Here is a 16,214-nt window from a genome sequence, read left to right as displayed (position 1 = left end):
TGCTTGAACCCAGGTAGGGGAGGTTGCAGTGAGCAGAGAACATGCCAATGCACTCCAGCCTGGGCAACAGAGTGAGACCCTATCTCAAAAAAAACAAAACAACAACAAGAATTCACCAGGGGACACGTTTCCCTTCCACTAGAGTTAACCAGGGATCCCTTCTAGAATTCAGCAGGCGACACATTTCCCTTCTAGAATTTACCAGGGGGCAAATATCCCTTCCTCTAGAATTCACCTGGGGACGTATTTCCCTTCCACTAAAACTCGCCTGGGGTCCCTTCTACTGGAACTCACTGCGGGGCATATTTTCCCTCTACCTGTGGGTGTGCTAAGTACCAGAGCAGGATGACAAGGGAACTGACTCCTTTGGCTCTCCAGAGTCCCAGTGGTTGGCTGGATTTCAGTGGAGGCTGGACGGCAACTCAGGGGGCATGTTCCAGAGATGAATCGATCTTAGTGGGGAAGGGTAGGTAGACTAGCCAGGCCTCAGTTTCCTTCTGGCCCACACTACTTGGGAGGCTCTGAGATGTCTGTTCCATGCAGATGTGCGACACGCTGGTGACACCGTGAGGAACACAGAGATGAACAAAAGGAAGACCCTTTCCTCCAACAGCTTAGCACCCATTGGGAAGATGCAGCCCACCCAACCTAACCAGGGTGGGACAGGAGAAGAGGATGGTCCCTTAGCCGTGCTGAAAAAGGAGATGCGAAATTCCCAATGTGGCTGGAGGAAACTCACTTAACAATGAGGATGACGACCACTATGTGGAACAAGATGAAGTATAGCTTTGCAGCCTGGTGAGTCACCAGGGCAAAGCCGTTTGCAAGGAGTAGAAAGTTAAGGAACCAGAGCTTTGAGAAACTCCGCGGGTCCCCTGAGCTCCAAGAGGCCAAGAGGTAATCCTCTTCTGCGGTAACCCACCTCACCGCAGGATGCAGACTGCCCCACGGATCTCCACCTTCTCAGAAAGGATATCGTGCCACTGGTTAACCACTGTGAGCTCCATCAGCACAGTGAACGCAGAGGCCAAGTCATTGAAGTTGTTCTTGCAGTATCTGCCTCGGGCAAATGCAGAGCCCCGTAAGGCTGGGTTCCCACACACCAGGGCGTCAGGAGCAGTGAAATTCGGATCAAAGAACCGAACTTTGCCATGGAACACTTCCATCCCGACGATGGCAAAGACATAGTAGACCACCTGGGGGGAGACACCGGGTCACCAGCAGGCCCTCAAGGCTGCAGAGGAGCGGGCAGAAGCAATGGGAAGAACTGCAGGCCCAGCCAGTCATGCTCCAGGGGCTGGCAGAAAGGGCACTGCTGGTGTATTCCCAGGGAGGGTCACCCTCCCCAGTCAGGAGTTCCAAGCAGCCGGAAGGGGGTGGGCAGGGGTTGGCTACTCGGCCAGTCTGCTAGGAAGCCTGAGCCATTTGCAGAGGGACAGAGGACATGGCCAGCTGGGCCACACCTTGACCTCCCCAGGGTTCATTTACAAAGTCAAAAATGAAGCTCCTAGCAAGTTAGTGGGTCAAACATTCAAAAAGTAATAGTCCTCTAGGAAAAAAAAAGTAATAAAGGTCAATCTTTACTTTGTTCTCTATACTAAAATAAATTTCAAAATAAGTAACCAAAGAGTTAGATGTAAACACACCAAAAACCCCATACATGTATTATAAAAAAAAATTGAGTAGAAAAAGACCAGGCCAGGCCCAGTGGCTCACGCCTGTAATCCCAGCACTTTGGGAGGCCAAGGCAGGCAGATCATGAAGTCAGGAGAGACCAGCCTGGCCAACATGCTGAAACCCTGTCTCTACTAAAAATACAAAAACTTAGCCAGGCGTGGTGGTGCACGCCTGTAATCCCAGCTAGTCTCGAGGCTGAGGCAGGAGAATCGCTTGAATCCAGGAGGCGGTGGTTGTGGTGAGTGGAGATCACGCCGTTTCACTGCAGCCTGGGCGACAGAGCAAGACTCAGTCTCATAAAAAAAAAAAAAAAAACAAAGAAAAAGACCTTATTGAGCATGATTTAAAACCTAGAAACTATAAAGATTGACAAGTAGGATATATATGATAAATCTAAACTTTTATATACCCAAAAACCAAACCAAAGCAAAAAGCCTTTATGTCAAAAAGTAAAAAAAGGTGGCAGACAAGGAAAAAGGAAAAGTAATTGCTCTTACAGCCTACCAAGGGCCTATTTCCTTAATAGGCCTAAGGCATATTGTATTGAAAATTAAACAGAAGAACAGAACAAGGATGAGAGCAGGCTGTTTACTGAAAAATAAGCATAAATGGCAAAAAGAACATGGAAAAGATGCTCAGCCTCATGAATAACTAAACAAATGCAGTAAAAAATGATACGATGCTGCTTCATCACCGATCAGACTGGAAAAAAAAAACGGAAACGTTTAATAACCCCCAGTGGTGAGGGGTGCAAAGAAACAGATGCTGTGGTATACTGTGGCTGGAATGCAAATGAGAGCTTGTCTTTTGGAAGGCAGGTTGCCATTATAGACCTAAATTTTGAACCCATTTAACCTTTGGCTAGCAGTTCCACTTCTGGGAATGTATCCAACAGATATACTCGTATAAGCCCACAAAGATGCATGCACTAGGATAGTCCTTACTACGTCATTTGTGATGGCAAGAAGGTGAGACCCTTCAGTAGCCTATCAGCAGTGGGGCTGGGCAGACACATTCTTCCCTCAGTGGAACACATTTAATCATGGCAGAGCTTACCTGCAGGCACTCGCCTCCCAGAACACAGGACGAAAGTATTCAGTAGAAGAAAGTCATACAACAATATTTCAAATGCATTATCCCACTTGACTAAGGATAAACTGGATACCTACAGGCATGCATGGAATAGACTCATATATACTGAAATATTCAGGAAGGGTAATAAGAAACACCTAATAATGGTTGCCTCTGGGAAAGAGTCATGTTGGGGGTGGGCATGGGTAATTTACAATCGACTTTTCATTCTTCTATGCCAAAGGAATTTTTTTTTACCATTATCAATAAAAAGAACAATAAGTGCCCTGTTGCAGCCTCCGCCGCATCCACATGGAACCGCCCCAGAGCGGGAGGCCCCTGGTCCCTGTGGAAGCCTTTTAGTGCCTCATTGTCACCACTGGGGACCTCGAGGAGCAGGTGGGCCCTCTCCACACCGGGGCGAGGAAGACTCTCACTGGCACTCCCTGAAAGGAAGCTGGCTCTCAAACCTACATCCTTAAGAACCTACATGCTTACCTGCTAGCCAGGAATACCCACCTGGACTGTGGTTGAGAAAGAAACTACGAGTGGGTCAGCCCACTGGGTTGTTGGTGTTCACTGCAGCAGGCGGTGTACCTAACTGGCATACGCCCAACGTTTCTAGAAACTTCACATTGCTTAAGAATGGCTACTGGAAACAATACATTGCATTTACTTATTTTCCCTTTCTTCCTCTCCCTTAAAATAAGGCTTACTGAGAGTTGCCACGAATAAACATCTTACCACTTTTGTCACGTCGGATAGCAACGAGAGCAGGTACTTACAAAGACAAGTCCACCAAACGTCAGCATCGCGGGCCCGATGTTGATTAGCGTGGTCACTATAACCCGGAATCTAGGGCAAAACAAAGTCACCAACACAAGGCAAAAGGGAAGGTGGGAGGTAAAACTCACACCCCACCGGCGTGTTCCCCTCCACACCTTTCCCCAGGCCTGAATCTGGTCTTTAGATGTCATCAGGAATTTGCCTTTGTAGCCGTGTCAGCATTGGTCCACCCACCAAGCTAATTGGCAGCTTCTCCTGAAGCAAAGCAAGGCAGGCTGGACCAAAGCAAGAAAAGTAGTCCCAGAGAAACTCACCAGGAAGACACAGTGTTGAGGCAGGAAAAGGATTTAGCCTCATCTGTTTTCCTCCCTCACCTTTTCCTCCATCCAGATCCAGCCTGTTTTAAGGCTGTCCCGGAGGTTTATGTTGACAGTTGAACACCTTCTGGAGGAGTATGCCTGTCCTTGGAGGCAGCCATCTCCCTAGCACTCCCTGGAAGAACTGTGGCCTATTGAACACCGAGGGCAGGGTTTACCTGGGCTTTGGGGTCAGACTCCTGGGTTTGCATCCTGATCTGCCTCTTTCTAGCTGTGTATTACGGGGAGAGTTGCTTAACCTCTCTGAGCTTGTGACATCACCTGTAAACTAGGATAATAAAACTAGAGATATCAGGGGTCGTAGGTAGGATTCAATAAGACAACGGTTAGCACGCTTGAGTTAGCACTAGCTGCATCATGATAACTCTTATTTAGTCACTGTGCAGGCAGGCACAGTTCAGGCCAGTCACAAGGATGACAGTGACCGTCACAATCCCTGCCCTCAGGTGCTCCTTATCCATCTTCATTGGCTTCCCTCCCCACAACCACGCACCCCAGAGAACCCCAACAAGTTACATCCTGGATTCATAATTGGGCACATTTATAGTAAGCAGACTAGAGTGCTTTCCACCAGGCCCAATGTGGGACCCCCTCAAGTGCAGCCATTGCTCACCACTTCCACTTTACCTCTGAATGCTGACAATGACCCTGAGGAGCCGGAGTATTCTCAATATCAAGACAATATCCAGTATCTGCTGACTGTTATATTCTCTGGCTGGAAAAGGAACACAATTGTTTAACATTCCATTTTCTCAGAGCCTTGGCTTGTTCCTTTTATGCAGCGAGGTCTGTGGCTCTGTGGGTGCCAGGGAAGATGCAGCTTCACTTCAAGGATAGACAATGGCTGTGAGCAATGAAGAAGGAAGTGCCGCCTGGACACCCTAACTACTTCTGTCATCAAAGCCAGGGGCCGGCTTTAAAGAGATGACCATGTGAGCATTTGGTGTGATGGATGCTTACAAACAAAATCTCTAAAATACAGCTAAACACAAAGGAAGCCACCATTGTCCAAAGAACATGCAACATTTTAAATAATTATCCTATGTCCCCTTTTCCTCTCTCCAGACATCTTAACAGTACACAGTGGGTGTTCAACAGACTGATGAAATGTTCAATAGATTGAATGCAGGATTCCCATCCCAGGAGGTAGTGAAGCTGACAGCCGGTGGCACTGACCTGACTGAATGGTGGCGTTGGCCACAGTGGCCACCAGGGCAGCAATGATGATCAATGTGTCAAACCTAACAGTGCAAAAGCAAAGTTGGTTATGAATCAAGAGAAAGGCCTGTCAGGTTTAGGACATGATGAATTCTGAGAAAACCTCCAATCCGGTATCGTATGCAATGCAATGATTCAGCCATGAAACTGATTTCCATCATTTTTAGGATGGTGGATATGAAGCAAGAAACACTGTTTGAGGAACCTAACAAGCATCCCTTGACTGCTCCAGAACCACCCATGGGCATCTGTGGAAATCAGCTAATTCATATCATAGTAATCGTCTTCCAAAATAGTCTAATCTGTGAGAATACTTTGACACATTTTCAGAATACACAGTACAATCTTTCTTGGCATTAATTTTACCAAACACATTGTAACTTTTTAATTGAAAAGGAAATTCATCACCTTGTTACTCTTCTGTCTAACAACTGTGCCAAAGGACAACAAAATATTAGACAATATTAACCCATTCCCCTTTGGCCATATGCACACCATAATAGTTTCCTGGCCCTTAGAGTAGTGTCAGGCCTGCATTTGTGTCTCTGTGTCCCACAGGGCCTGACACACAGTCAGGCAATTTGCAGCATGTGCAAGATGGTTCCAGACTGGGGGTAGGCAGTCTGGGAAAGAAATAGCCCACAGGGAAATACATCCCCCACCCAGAGAAGAGCTTACTAACAGTGCTCATTGTAAGTGGGCCAAGGGAGCAATGGAAGGAACTGCCTTGTTGGGCGTGATGTTCCAAGATTGTAATAATAAGAAATATATATTTAGTCTTCACCAGTATACTTAATTCCTGGTCAGAGCTTGAAAATCCTTGTAATTTTCCAAGTCATAAGAGTATACCATCAACTTTTATGCAGTCATAAAGAAGGATGAAATCATGTCCTTTGCAGCAACATGGATGGAGCTGGAGGCCATAATCCTGAGTGAACTAATACAGGAATAGATAGCTAAATACTGCATGTTCTTACTTACAAGTGGGAGCTAAACATTGAGCACACATGGACATAAACATGGGAGCAACAGACTCCATGGACAACCACGGAGCAGGGTGTGGGTTGAAAAACTACCTATTGGGTACCATGCTCACTACCTGAGTGCACTATACCCATGTAACAAACCTGCACATGTACCCCAGTATCTAAAATAAAAGTTGAAATTTTAAAAAAAAGTAGGCTGGGTGCAGTGGCTCATGCCTGTAATCCCAGCACTTTAGGAGGATGAGGTGGGAGGATCACTTGAGTTGAAGAGTTCAAGACCACCCTGGGCAACACGGTGAAACCTGTCTCTACAAAAAATAGAAAAATTAGCCAGGCATGGTGGCATGTGCCTGTGGTTCCAGCTACTCGGGAGGCCAAGGTGGGAGGAGTGCTCGAGCCTGGGAGGTCGAGGCTGCAGTGAGCTGAGATCACACCACTACACTCCAGCCTGGGTGACCCAGTAAGACCCTTTCTCAAAAGACATAAAAAAGTCATAAAGGTGAAAGGAGAATCTTGTAATTCATAACAAGCACCTTTCAGCTCCACCTGAGTTTAGATTAATGAAGTACCTTTGGAAAGCCCTTAGGGGTGGGGTTTGTTGCCAGGGGAACTACCATGTGATTAGACAGTTAGGACTTTCAGCTCCATCCCTTCCCCAACTCCCAATCTTTATGGAAGGGGAGGAACTGAAGGTTGAGGTGATTGTCAATGGCCAGAGATAGAATCAATCATGCATACATTATGAAACCTCTATAAAAACCCCCAAGGATGGTGTTGGGAGAACTTCTGGGTTGGTGAACACGTGGAGGTGCTGAGAAGGTGGTGTGCAGGGAGAGGGCATGGAAGATCCGCATCCCTCCCCCATACCTTGCCCCTGTAATCTCTTCTATTAGCTATGCCTGAGTTGTATCCTTTTGCAATAAACCAGAAATCCAGTAAGCAAACTGTGTTCCTGAATTTTGTGAGCTGTTTAGCAAATTATCAAACCCAAGAAGAAGACAATGGGAACCTCGGATTTACAGCTGTTCAGTCAGAAGTGCTGGCTTGTGCCTGGCCTCTGAAGTGCAGGTGGCCTGTGGGCCTGAGCCTCAACCTATGGGATCTGACAGCAACTCCAGATAGGTAGTGTCGGAATTGGATTAACTTGTAGGACACACTTGGTGTCCATAGAGTTGGGCAATTGGTGTGTGTGAGGAAGAAAATGCACACATTTGGTGTCATAAATACTGTGAAAGAGTAGAAGAGGACGTTTTGCTTTTTTCTTTTTTTAATTTTATTTTATTGCTTTTTAGGTTCTGGGGTACATGTGAAGAACATGCAGGATTGTTGCATAAGTACATGCGTGGCAATGTGCTTTGCTGCCTTCCTCCCTATCACCTATATCTGGCATTTCTCTCCATGTTACCCCTCTGCAATACCACACCCTCTGCTGTCCTTCCCCTAGTTCTCCCCCACAGACCTCAGTGTGTGATGCTTCCCTCCCTGTGTCTATGTGTTCTCATTGTTCAACACCCACCTATGAGTGAGAACATGTGGCGTTTGGTTTTCTGTTCTTGTGTCAGTTTGCTGAGAATGATGGTTTCCAGGTTCATCCATGTCCCTACAAAGGACACGAACTCATAGTTTTTTATGGCTGCATAGTATTCCATGGTGTGTATGTGCATATTTTCCCTAACTTTCCTTTTTTTAAAAGATCCTTTCCAAATTCAAGATGCCATGATCTATGATTCTAATTTTAGCTAAAGCCAGTTAAAACTGACCTCACGAATAACAGTTTTTACTGAACCAGAGGTTCAGGATCTTATAAGATGCCTCCAAACTGGGCAGATGGAGCTTGGCGAAGGGCAGCCATATTTCCAAAAATGTGGCAGGAAATTCCCTTTCACCCCCACGCCACCTCTCCCCTCCCCAGAACACAATCTCACCAGTTCCAGAACTGCTTCCTTTCAAAATAGGCTCTGGGCTCATATGTGTACAGCTTCAGGAGGATCTCAATGATGTAGAGAGACAGGAAAAGCCATTCTGCATAGGAAATGAGGGGGTTTTTCTCATCCAGAGCAATGAATATGGCATTTATTAGAATGATGACATCAAAAACCCAGACAAAAATCCTGGCATGAGAAAAAAAAACAAAAGAACAAGAAGAGAGAGATCACGTCATGCCGCATTTCAGTGAGAGGAACATGAGGCTGTTCATGGGGGCTATTCTGTTTCCTGGCACCACACACACTCCTCATCTATGGAAGTTTCCAGTGGGGCTGGGCCCTCACATGCACCCGCCTCCTGCTGCCCCTGATGCAGGCCTTCTCTCCAAGAAGAAAATGAAGACAGAGTGAGGTGAGACAATAAAGCCATGGTTTTCCAAGGTATCCTTTTGGGAACAGAGCATCTGGATCCGATGAAAGCTTAGGCAGAATCAGGCAACAGGGAGGAGGTTTAGGGTTCAGTGCAGGATCGTCACACCCCTACTACTCGCCCCTGGAAACTTAACATCCTTAACTAAGAAAGCTTCTGAAAACCTCTTTATCCTTAACATACACAGGCCTTCCGGGAGACTGGCATGTTCATCTTCCTCACCAAGTTCAGAGGGAAAATGGGTGAAAAACGTATGACAGCTGGGCTCAACTCAGCTTTTCACCTCCAAGGCCAGCAGAGCAGTGGCTCAGGGAATGCTGGGTAAGCTGGGCGTGCCTCTGGGAAGACTGAGGAGGGACTAGCCCAGTGTTTTCTGTGATGCCTCTACTCCAGAGCCAAACACTTCAGGCTGCACATGGACAAGCCAACCTCCACCATGTGAAGCACATTGATAGATCAATGTTGGAGTTCAACAGTGGGATTGACAGAAGAGAGCCTCTCCATGTAGGGCTTTGACAAAGAGAAGATATGGTCAGCTAAAAGGAGTATTCACCTACTTCCTAGGCTGAGCTATATGCAAGGGCTTCTGAACCACACACTTTTGTGAAACATTAAATTCAAAGAAAGTACATTCTGTAGAATTGGCATAGCAGATTCCTCTGTTTTTAAAGCAGCTTGAGAGAAAACTGCCCCCATCTCACTTGCCTGTGCCGAACCATATTCTGGACCAAGAGGCTTGCAGATGACTGGTACACTCGCGGCACCCAGGCTTCCAGCGGATGTCTCTTGATGTTGATGGTGACCACCTGAATGTTGAGGAGGTCAGCCAGTCGTAGAAAGTTCGTTTTGTCTGTAATGGAAAAATGACCCCAATATCCATGGCCTCTGTAACATGAAGGTCCAAAGGGTAGAGCCAAGTCAGCACAGACTCTTGGATCCACATTTCACAGGTAAAGATCTGAAGCCCTAAAGGGTGAAGGCTCAAGGCCAAGGAGCCGGCAAGAGGCAGAGACATGGAGAGAGGCAGAGCCAGTGAGCGGCACTGCCAGTCTGCAATCCCCCGGTCCTCCTGCCTGCCCTTCCTCAGACCCCTCTGCCAATCCCAAGTAGCCGAAAGTGACTGTGCTCATTTGCAGAAGCCACACCTCACACCCTGCCTTCCACTCTGCATTTCTCTTCCCATGGACCATCACTGCTTTCAGTGTCTGCCCTGACCTACCATTCTAGCCCTCAACTCCACTTTCCCTTTCTCTCCATGTAGTTTCCAAAGTATGTGCGATCCCTTGAATTTGAGCCCCTCCCTTCTATTCTGCACACCCTCCCTCCCTGCCCTCTTCTCAGGGATTCACTGAAACCCATAGCTTCCAAGGTGAGCTCACTCACCACCCCAGGCCAAAGCACAATGGTTGCTTTCTTGACTGACTTAGACCCAGCCGACTGATGAACTGATGCTCTCACCACACCTGCTGAATGCCCGGGGCCAAAAGGCTATGCTCGACTACCCCATGTACCTCTCTCTCACTAGTAGGGTCACTGGGCTGCTTCCCAGCTGTTTATGCATGAACTTCTGGTAATTATGTACAGCTTAAATAGTACTTCAGTGGATGAAATCAGTATGTGCAGAGTGTTTCTGCTTCTTCGAAAACTAAGTTGAATGCTTTGGAACCTCTGAAGGAAGTTGCTGAAATAAATTGCAAGTGCAAATCAGGTGTAGCCGAGAGCACAGTGAAAGACTGGGGCAAGAGTTTTAAAAACCTAGAAATTGGAGCATGCCTGGCAGATACCCAGGTCTCCACCTCAGTTTTCAGAAGTAAAAAGAATCATCGTTCCATAGATGGCACACATTAAACACTCATGTTGCTGTTTCCCTCAATGCCATATAGTGCTAAGAACATGAAAGCACATGCATCCATCAAGTTGGATGAAAAACATCCTTAGGTATCTTAGCATCTGTCAAGTTTCCAGATCTTTAGAGTATTTACCTACTTCCTAGGCTGAGCTACTTGCAAGGGCTTCTGAACCACACACTTAACGACCAAAGATATTTAAAGCCCATTCAGGGAGAAGTGTAGCCTCGGGGAATTAGATGAAGTGCATAACCTGGATCCAGGGACCTGGGCTACCTGAAGCTCCACCATCAGAGCTTATGGAGATGCTGAGATGACAACCATAACTAGGATTCAGGGTGAACTGGCGAGGTCACTGACGAGGAATCCAGCCCAAACCCTCACCACTAAACAACCTCAATCAACAAGGGGGAACCCACCGACGTCACTGGAGTCACCTCTTTTAATCCAGAAGATTCAGTAGAGCAAGAAAGATGAAAGAAATTCAAAACCATAGTAATTTTGTGTTAAGAAAGAATTTGTACCCATCTGCAACTTTGCTTTGTAACTCTTTCTATAAAGGGCCCGAGAGTAAATGTTTTAAGCTTCGCAGGCCACAGAGTCTCTGTCACAACTGCTCAACTCTGCCATTATACATGAAAGCAGCCAGAGACTATATGCAAAGGAACAAGCATGGGTCTATTCCAATAAAACTCAATTTAAAAATGAGCAGTAGACCATATTGGGCCTGTGGACCATAATCTGCCAACCCTTGTTGTAAATACCACATTATCTGCCTCATATTCTCTTTGTTAATAGTTCTATTCAGTCCTTTTCTTTCTGTACTTGTAAGTTTTATATTTCTCAGTTAACACTAGATTTAACACTTTCAGTACTATCAGAATTTCAGGGTTGGTGAACTATCGGTACTTTGGTGACTACAAGTCCTTGCAACTGCTGATCAAGGGGAAAAGTGGGAATGTTCACAAATGTCTGCACAGTGTTGAGACCATTGTGAAGTATACAATTCTGTTTTCCCGTTTGGCTTTCTGTTACTAAGGCTGATCTTTGCAAGTGTTACTTGAGCAAAGAAATCTCTTGGGGCATTCCAGACAGCAGGAATCACTATGTTCTGTGAAATATAATCTAGGATTTACCAAAGCCAACCAATCTGACTGGCTGTTTTTCTCTTTCTTTTTTTTCTTTTTTCTTTCAGATAGAATCTTCCTCTGTCACCAGGCTGACCCCTTGGGCTCAATCGATTCCCCCATCACAGCCTCCTGAGTAGCTGAGATTAGAGGTTCGTGACACCACGCCCAGCAGTTTCGTATTTTTTGTAGAGATAGACCATGTTGCCCAGACTGGTCTCGATCTCCTGGGCTCAGGTGATCCTCCTACCTAGGTCTCTCAAAGTCCTAAGATTACAGGCGTGAGCCACCACACCCAGCCTGTCTTTCTTAAAAACATGTTTGCCTGGTAATAATATTTAAATGGACACTGCTATTTTTTAGAAGGTAAGGTACTAGAGAAATGGGTTAAACCATCGTCTCACTGAACTTTTTTCTTACCACATTTATGGAGCTTCAATAAAATCTATGACTCTGGTAGATTCCTTTATTCAAACTAGATGAATTTTGTTCTCATTTAATTTACAAATAGGACCACAACTCAGGTAACAAAACTAAGCAGGGCTAAGGGCTGAGGACCCGGCTACCTTGATGACTCCAATCATGAACTAGCAACTGGAGGTCATGGTAATCGTCATGGGGAGTTGTGTGTCTCAGGGGGCACCTGCCTTCTCTGATGTCCTAGAGCAAGCACTCCTCAAAGGGTCACTGCTGAAATGGTACTGGTCAATCCTAGTGCTCCCCAGACTCCGTAACATAAGTACTAAAATTTAGGACCTTGTAGAGCAATCGACAGGAAAATTTCATGCCTGCTGGATCTAATCATGAAAACCCGAGACTTGTATGTGTTACTGACTTATTGTGTTTTATTAAAGTCTCTGTCAATGACAGATTGGAAATGGAAAAGCTTCAGCATACAGTTTGAAAAGTGCTGTGCTCCAGGGTTGTCTGATGAGGCACCCTTCCTCTCCCTTCCCCGCCATCAGCAGAGCAATCACACACTCCATGGCAGCTGTCCCTAGCAGGAGTCACTGCCTGTCCCTAGCAGCGGGTGGCACAAAGGAATCTGCTCAGGGTCTGAGAAGGCTGACCATCTGAGCAGACACTCTGCACTGCAACATTGAACCATGTGGCTGAGGAGACGCTGCTTGGGCTCCTGCAAAGACCTTCTTCCATGGGTACAAAGAGAATAGAGAGAATGACTAAGACCTACTATTTGATAGCTCAACAGAGTGACTGTAGTCAATAATAACTTAATTTTATATTTTAAAATAACTTAAAGAATGTAATTGGATTGTTTGTAACTCAAAGGATAAATGCTTGAGGGGATGGGTACCCCATCCTCCATGATGCACTTATTTCACGTTGCATGCCTGTATCAAAACATCTTATGTACCCTGTAAATATATACACCTAGTATGTATCCACAAACAATATTTTAAAATAATTTAAAAATATATTTTTTAAAAAGGCCTTCTTCCATCCTAGATCCAAAGCTCTTACTGGAAGATGCTGGCACCGCCCATGTTATAGTGTCTTGCTGTGCATGTCTCTTTTCTTCTGAACGCCAGATTCAAGTAAGTCCCAGAGAACCTTTGCCATCTTCACACACATGCATGGAGATGTAATAAGGCCAACAACTCCGTGGGACTAGTTTGAGAGTCCTTGTCTCCCTTAAGTGAACAGTTGCTTATAATCTCGCCATCCTATCAAACCCGCCACTCCATTTGAGTGTGTTCCGATCTCGACTTTCTTAAAACTGGTGAAATGGGAGTGCTCTGCAGTTGGGGCATATTAACACCTCACCTTTCCTGCATTGCTACCTCATCTTCATGGTCATTTTTAATGCTATCAAATTTTCCTATTAAATGACCGTCACAATTTGGAGCAGTCGAGCACAAGGATAAAAAGCACAAGTCTTGGAGCCAGATGGCCTCTGTCACTTTGCAGCTGTGTGGCCTTGGACAAATGATTGAACCTCTTTGAGTGTGTTTCCATATTGACAAATGAAGATAACAAAAACACTTCAGTGTGCTTGGGGGAAGATTACACAAGCACAATGCATGGAGAACAACTGTCACAATGCCTCACACATGACAAGCACGCCACCAATACGAAGCATCTTAATAATGGCTATCAACCATGAACATGTACGCCATCTTCAACTTTTCACTTTCAAATGCAAAATGCAAACTGAACATCTATGTATGTATCTCTTTTCCATATTTCAGAATACTTCCCTAAAGCAGAACTGCAGAACTGGAAGGACCGTGTCACCAGGTAAGGGCTCTGGGATGGCATGGCCTGCTGACACCTGCTTGTGGCCATGTACACTAGGACAGGGCAGTCAGAGCACAGCCTGAGGTTGCTAACTCCATGGCATTCTTGCCACAGGTGCATATTTTTATGTGCTAAGCTAAATACATTTTAAAACATGCTATTGCTTTACCCATCATTTTGTGAAGCCCAGTTTCAGAGCACATAGGGAAGAGGACAGTCAGAGGCGAAGGCTTCTTACCCACATGCCCCTTCTGTCCCTCGTCAGAGATCCTCAGGAGAAGCTCCAGGTGGGCGCTGCTCATGTCTGGTGCCACCACCTGTGCCAGCCGCCTCCACTGAGCCTCCTCGACCACAAACTCAGTGCCCACCTTGACTTTCAGAATGTTGAAAGCTGCTATCATTTTGTGACGTTTCAGGTATGCCAGTTTGCAAATTTCATTCTTAAAAAAACAGAATTGTGTGTTTTTAAGAGAAAGATTCAAGAGGGCATCACTTTCTTACTCCAATATCTTAAGGTATTCAAAAAGCTGAAGAGACGTCACTGATAGGTGGGCTGATACCAAGGTAAATGACACCTCCCGGCTTCAGGAGTATTTAGCTAACCCCACTCTGCATCGACAGAACTCATCTTACCAAGCTGAAATGAGGGATCCCGGGAAGGAAAGTCTGCACAGTGAGAAATAGAGTGGCAGGAGGCAGCCAGTTCCCAGCTCCACCCTGCCCAGAAGGAGGGGAGATTCCAGAAAGGAAGGAAATCGGATGTGCTGTTGAGAGGAGAGAGAGAGAAACCCAGCTAGAAGGTAAAGAGAGATACACCATGCAGTCCATCGAGAAAGAGGATGAAAAGGAGAAAATTCAGGGAAGTGAAACTAGGCCAGATGTGGTTTGGGGCCGGAAGAGCCTGCCTGGAGCTGCCATCTGGCCTGGCCACGGGGAATCCTGTGGAAGGGGGGAGGCTCTGCAGCCCTCCTCAGGGCTGTCCAGCTACCATGCCCATCTCCACTGCCCCTGTTAGTCTCTTGCCCACTATCATGGCTTCACTGCTGACATAGATAGACTGTAAATTCCTAAAGGGAAGGGCTGGGTCCTCACCATCATTGTGGTTCCTCAGGACCTTGCATGGTGTCTGGTGCATGCAGCATGTCTAAAATATATTTGCTGACTGAGGCAAGTTGCAAAAAATTTCCAAGGGGTGTTCCTTGGGTTTGGGAGGGGCATAGTAACAGTTGTGTTCCCAGTGAAGGAGAGAAGAGGCGCACCAGACTCTCTGGAATGGCCTCTCCTGCCAGAGAGAGGAAGAGGTCAGAGGAGGCCTGGCTTTGGGGTGAGGAGGAGCTGAGGTTCCTTCTGCACAGAGACTCCTTGGGACCTGGATAGAGCCAGACACCTTCAAAGGCCAGACTGACCCAATCTCAGACTTGCCCCACCATCCCCTTCTCTTGAACTGCATTGAAGTTTGCCTGACTTCTTGCTTGACCCCAAGTGGAAACTCCATTAGCAAGGAAACATTCAAAACAGAACCAGAAGGCCAAAAGCCCTAAGGTTTGTCTTTCCTTAGGGAAAATCATCCTCAGAAGGAAGACTTCTCTTTGCAATGAGTTTTACAGTAAAGGAAACAGACACCCAAAGGTCTGTGCTGGTGAGTGGCAGTAGACAGAGGGTGGATGAGATGGCTGAGGTGTCCTGGGAGGATTCCTGGGTGCAAATCAAACCTCCTTCTACCCCAAGCACCCACTCAATGTTTCCAGGAATTTTCCAGACATCAGTTAAGCAGGCAGGAACCAGGGCAGGAACTGTGGCTTTAAGAAGTTTCTTCTGTTTGAAGGGAGAAAGGAGCTGGAAGCTTAGAGAATATCCTCATCCCGAATCCCACTCAGATTGTATCTAGCAGCCATGAGCTATTTGATGCATTAAGAGCAAGGAGCAAAGTAGCACCCAACATTCCCCATGAAGGGGCCAGTGCCCAGGCCAGGTCCTCTGTCCTGTGGATCTCCCGAGACACACTGTCACAACCATCAAGAAGATGGAAGAGCCGCCCCACTCAGAAGAAGGAAGCAAGGCATCAGGTTTTTGGGTCCATCAAAGTAAACAGATCAAAGACACTCTCAAATATTTAACAAATGCATTCACTGGCCTCCCAGTCACTGCACCCACCCGCACCCCACACACCCCACCCCAGCCCTCAGCTCACGCCTGTTACCTTTAAGTGCTTCCTGTAATTGTTGTACACCACGGCCAGAAAGACAGACATGAAAATGTAGGTATTGATGATAATGTAGATTATAAAGTACAAAGAATACCACCAATTGAAGTCATAGGCAGGCATCCTAGAAGAAAAGAATCGTGTTTCATGGTTTTCCATACCCTAGTTCCACAATGCATATAAGGCTGACCTTAGGCAAGATCCCACATACACAGTCCATGTGCACGAGGAACCAGAAAGCCCCTCTAACACTCTCTCTCCCCTATAGGGTGCGATGGGGGCCGCAGAGCCATCACCATCCCTAATGC

At 46.4% G+C, this 16,214-nt stretch overlaps 1 protein-coding gene across 1 annotated transcript in view; it reads right to left on the bottom strand.

Moving 5' to 3' along the window:
• LOC135273008 (two pore channel protein 2-like) overlaps positions 1-16,214 on the bottom strand; it is a 40,512-nt gene that overhangs the window by 5,968 nt on the left and 18,330 nt on the right. Inside the window, exons 8-16 of the mRNA XM_064371814.1 lie at positions 15,904-16,030; positions 13,942-14,143; positions 9,176-9,320; positions 8,041-8,226; positions 5,088-5,152; positions 4,539-4,626; positions 3,534-3,603; positions 977-1,196; positions 740-830 (exon numbers count right to left, since the gene is read on the bottom strand). Of these exons, the coding sequence (XP_064227884.1) occupies positions 740-830; positions 977-1,196; positions 3,534-3,603; positions 4,539-4,626; positions 5,088-5,152; positions 8,041-8,226; positions 9,176-9,320; positions 13,942-14,143; positions 15,904-16,030 (1,194 nt within the window). The remainder of the gene's footprint in view (positions 1-739; positions 831-976; positions 1,197-3,533; positions 3,604-4,538; positions 4,627-5,087; positions 5,153-8,040; positions 8,227-9,175; positions 9,321-13,941; positions 14,144-15,903; positions 16,031-16,214) is intronic.

The sequence above is a fragment of the Aotus nancymaae genome, unplaced genomic scaffold (assembly GCF_030222135.1).
Source record: "Aotus nancymaae isolate 86718 unplaced genomic scaffold, 86718_ANA_hifiasm-v0.15.2.pri h1tg000188l, whole genome shotgun sequence".
In the NCBI taxonomy this organism is placed as follows: domain Eukaryota; kingdom Metazoa; phylum Chordata; class Mammalia; order Primates; family Aotidae; genus Aotus; species Aotus nancymaae.
Note: the sequence above shows the minus strand (reverse complement) of the source record. Positions and strands in the feature narration are given on the sequence as shown.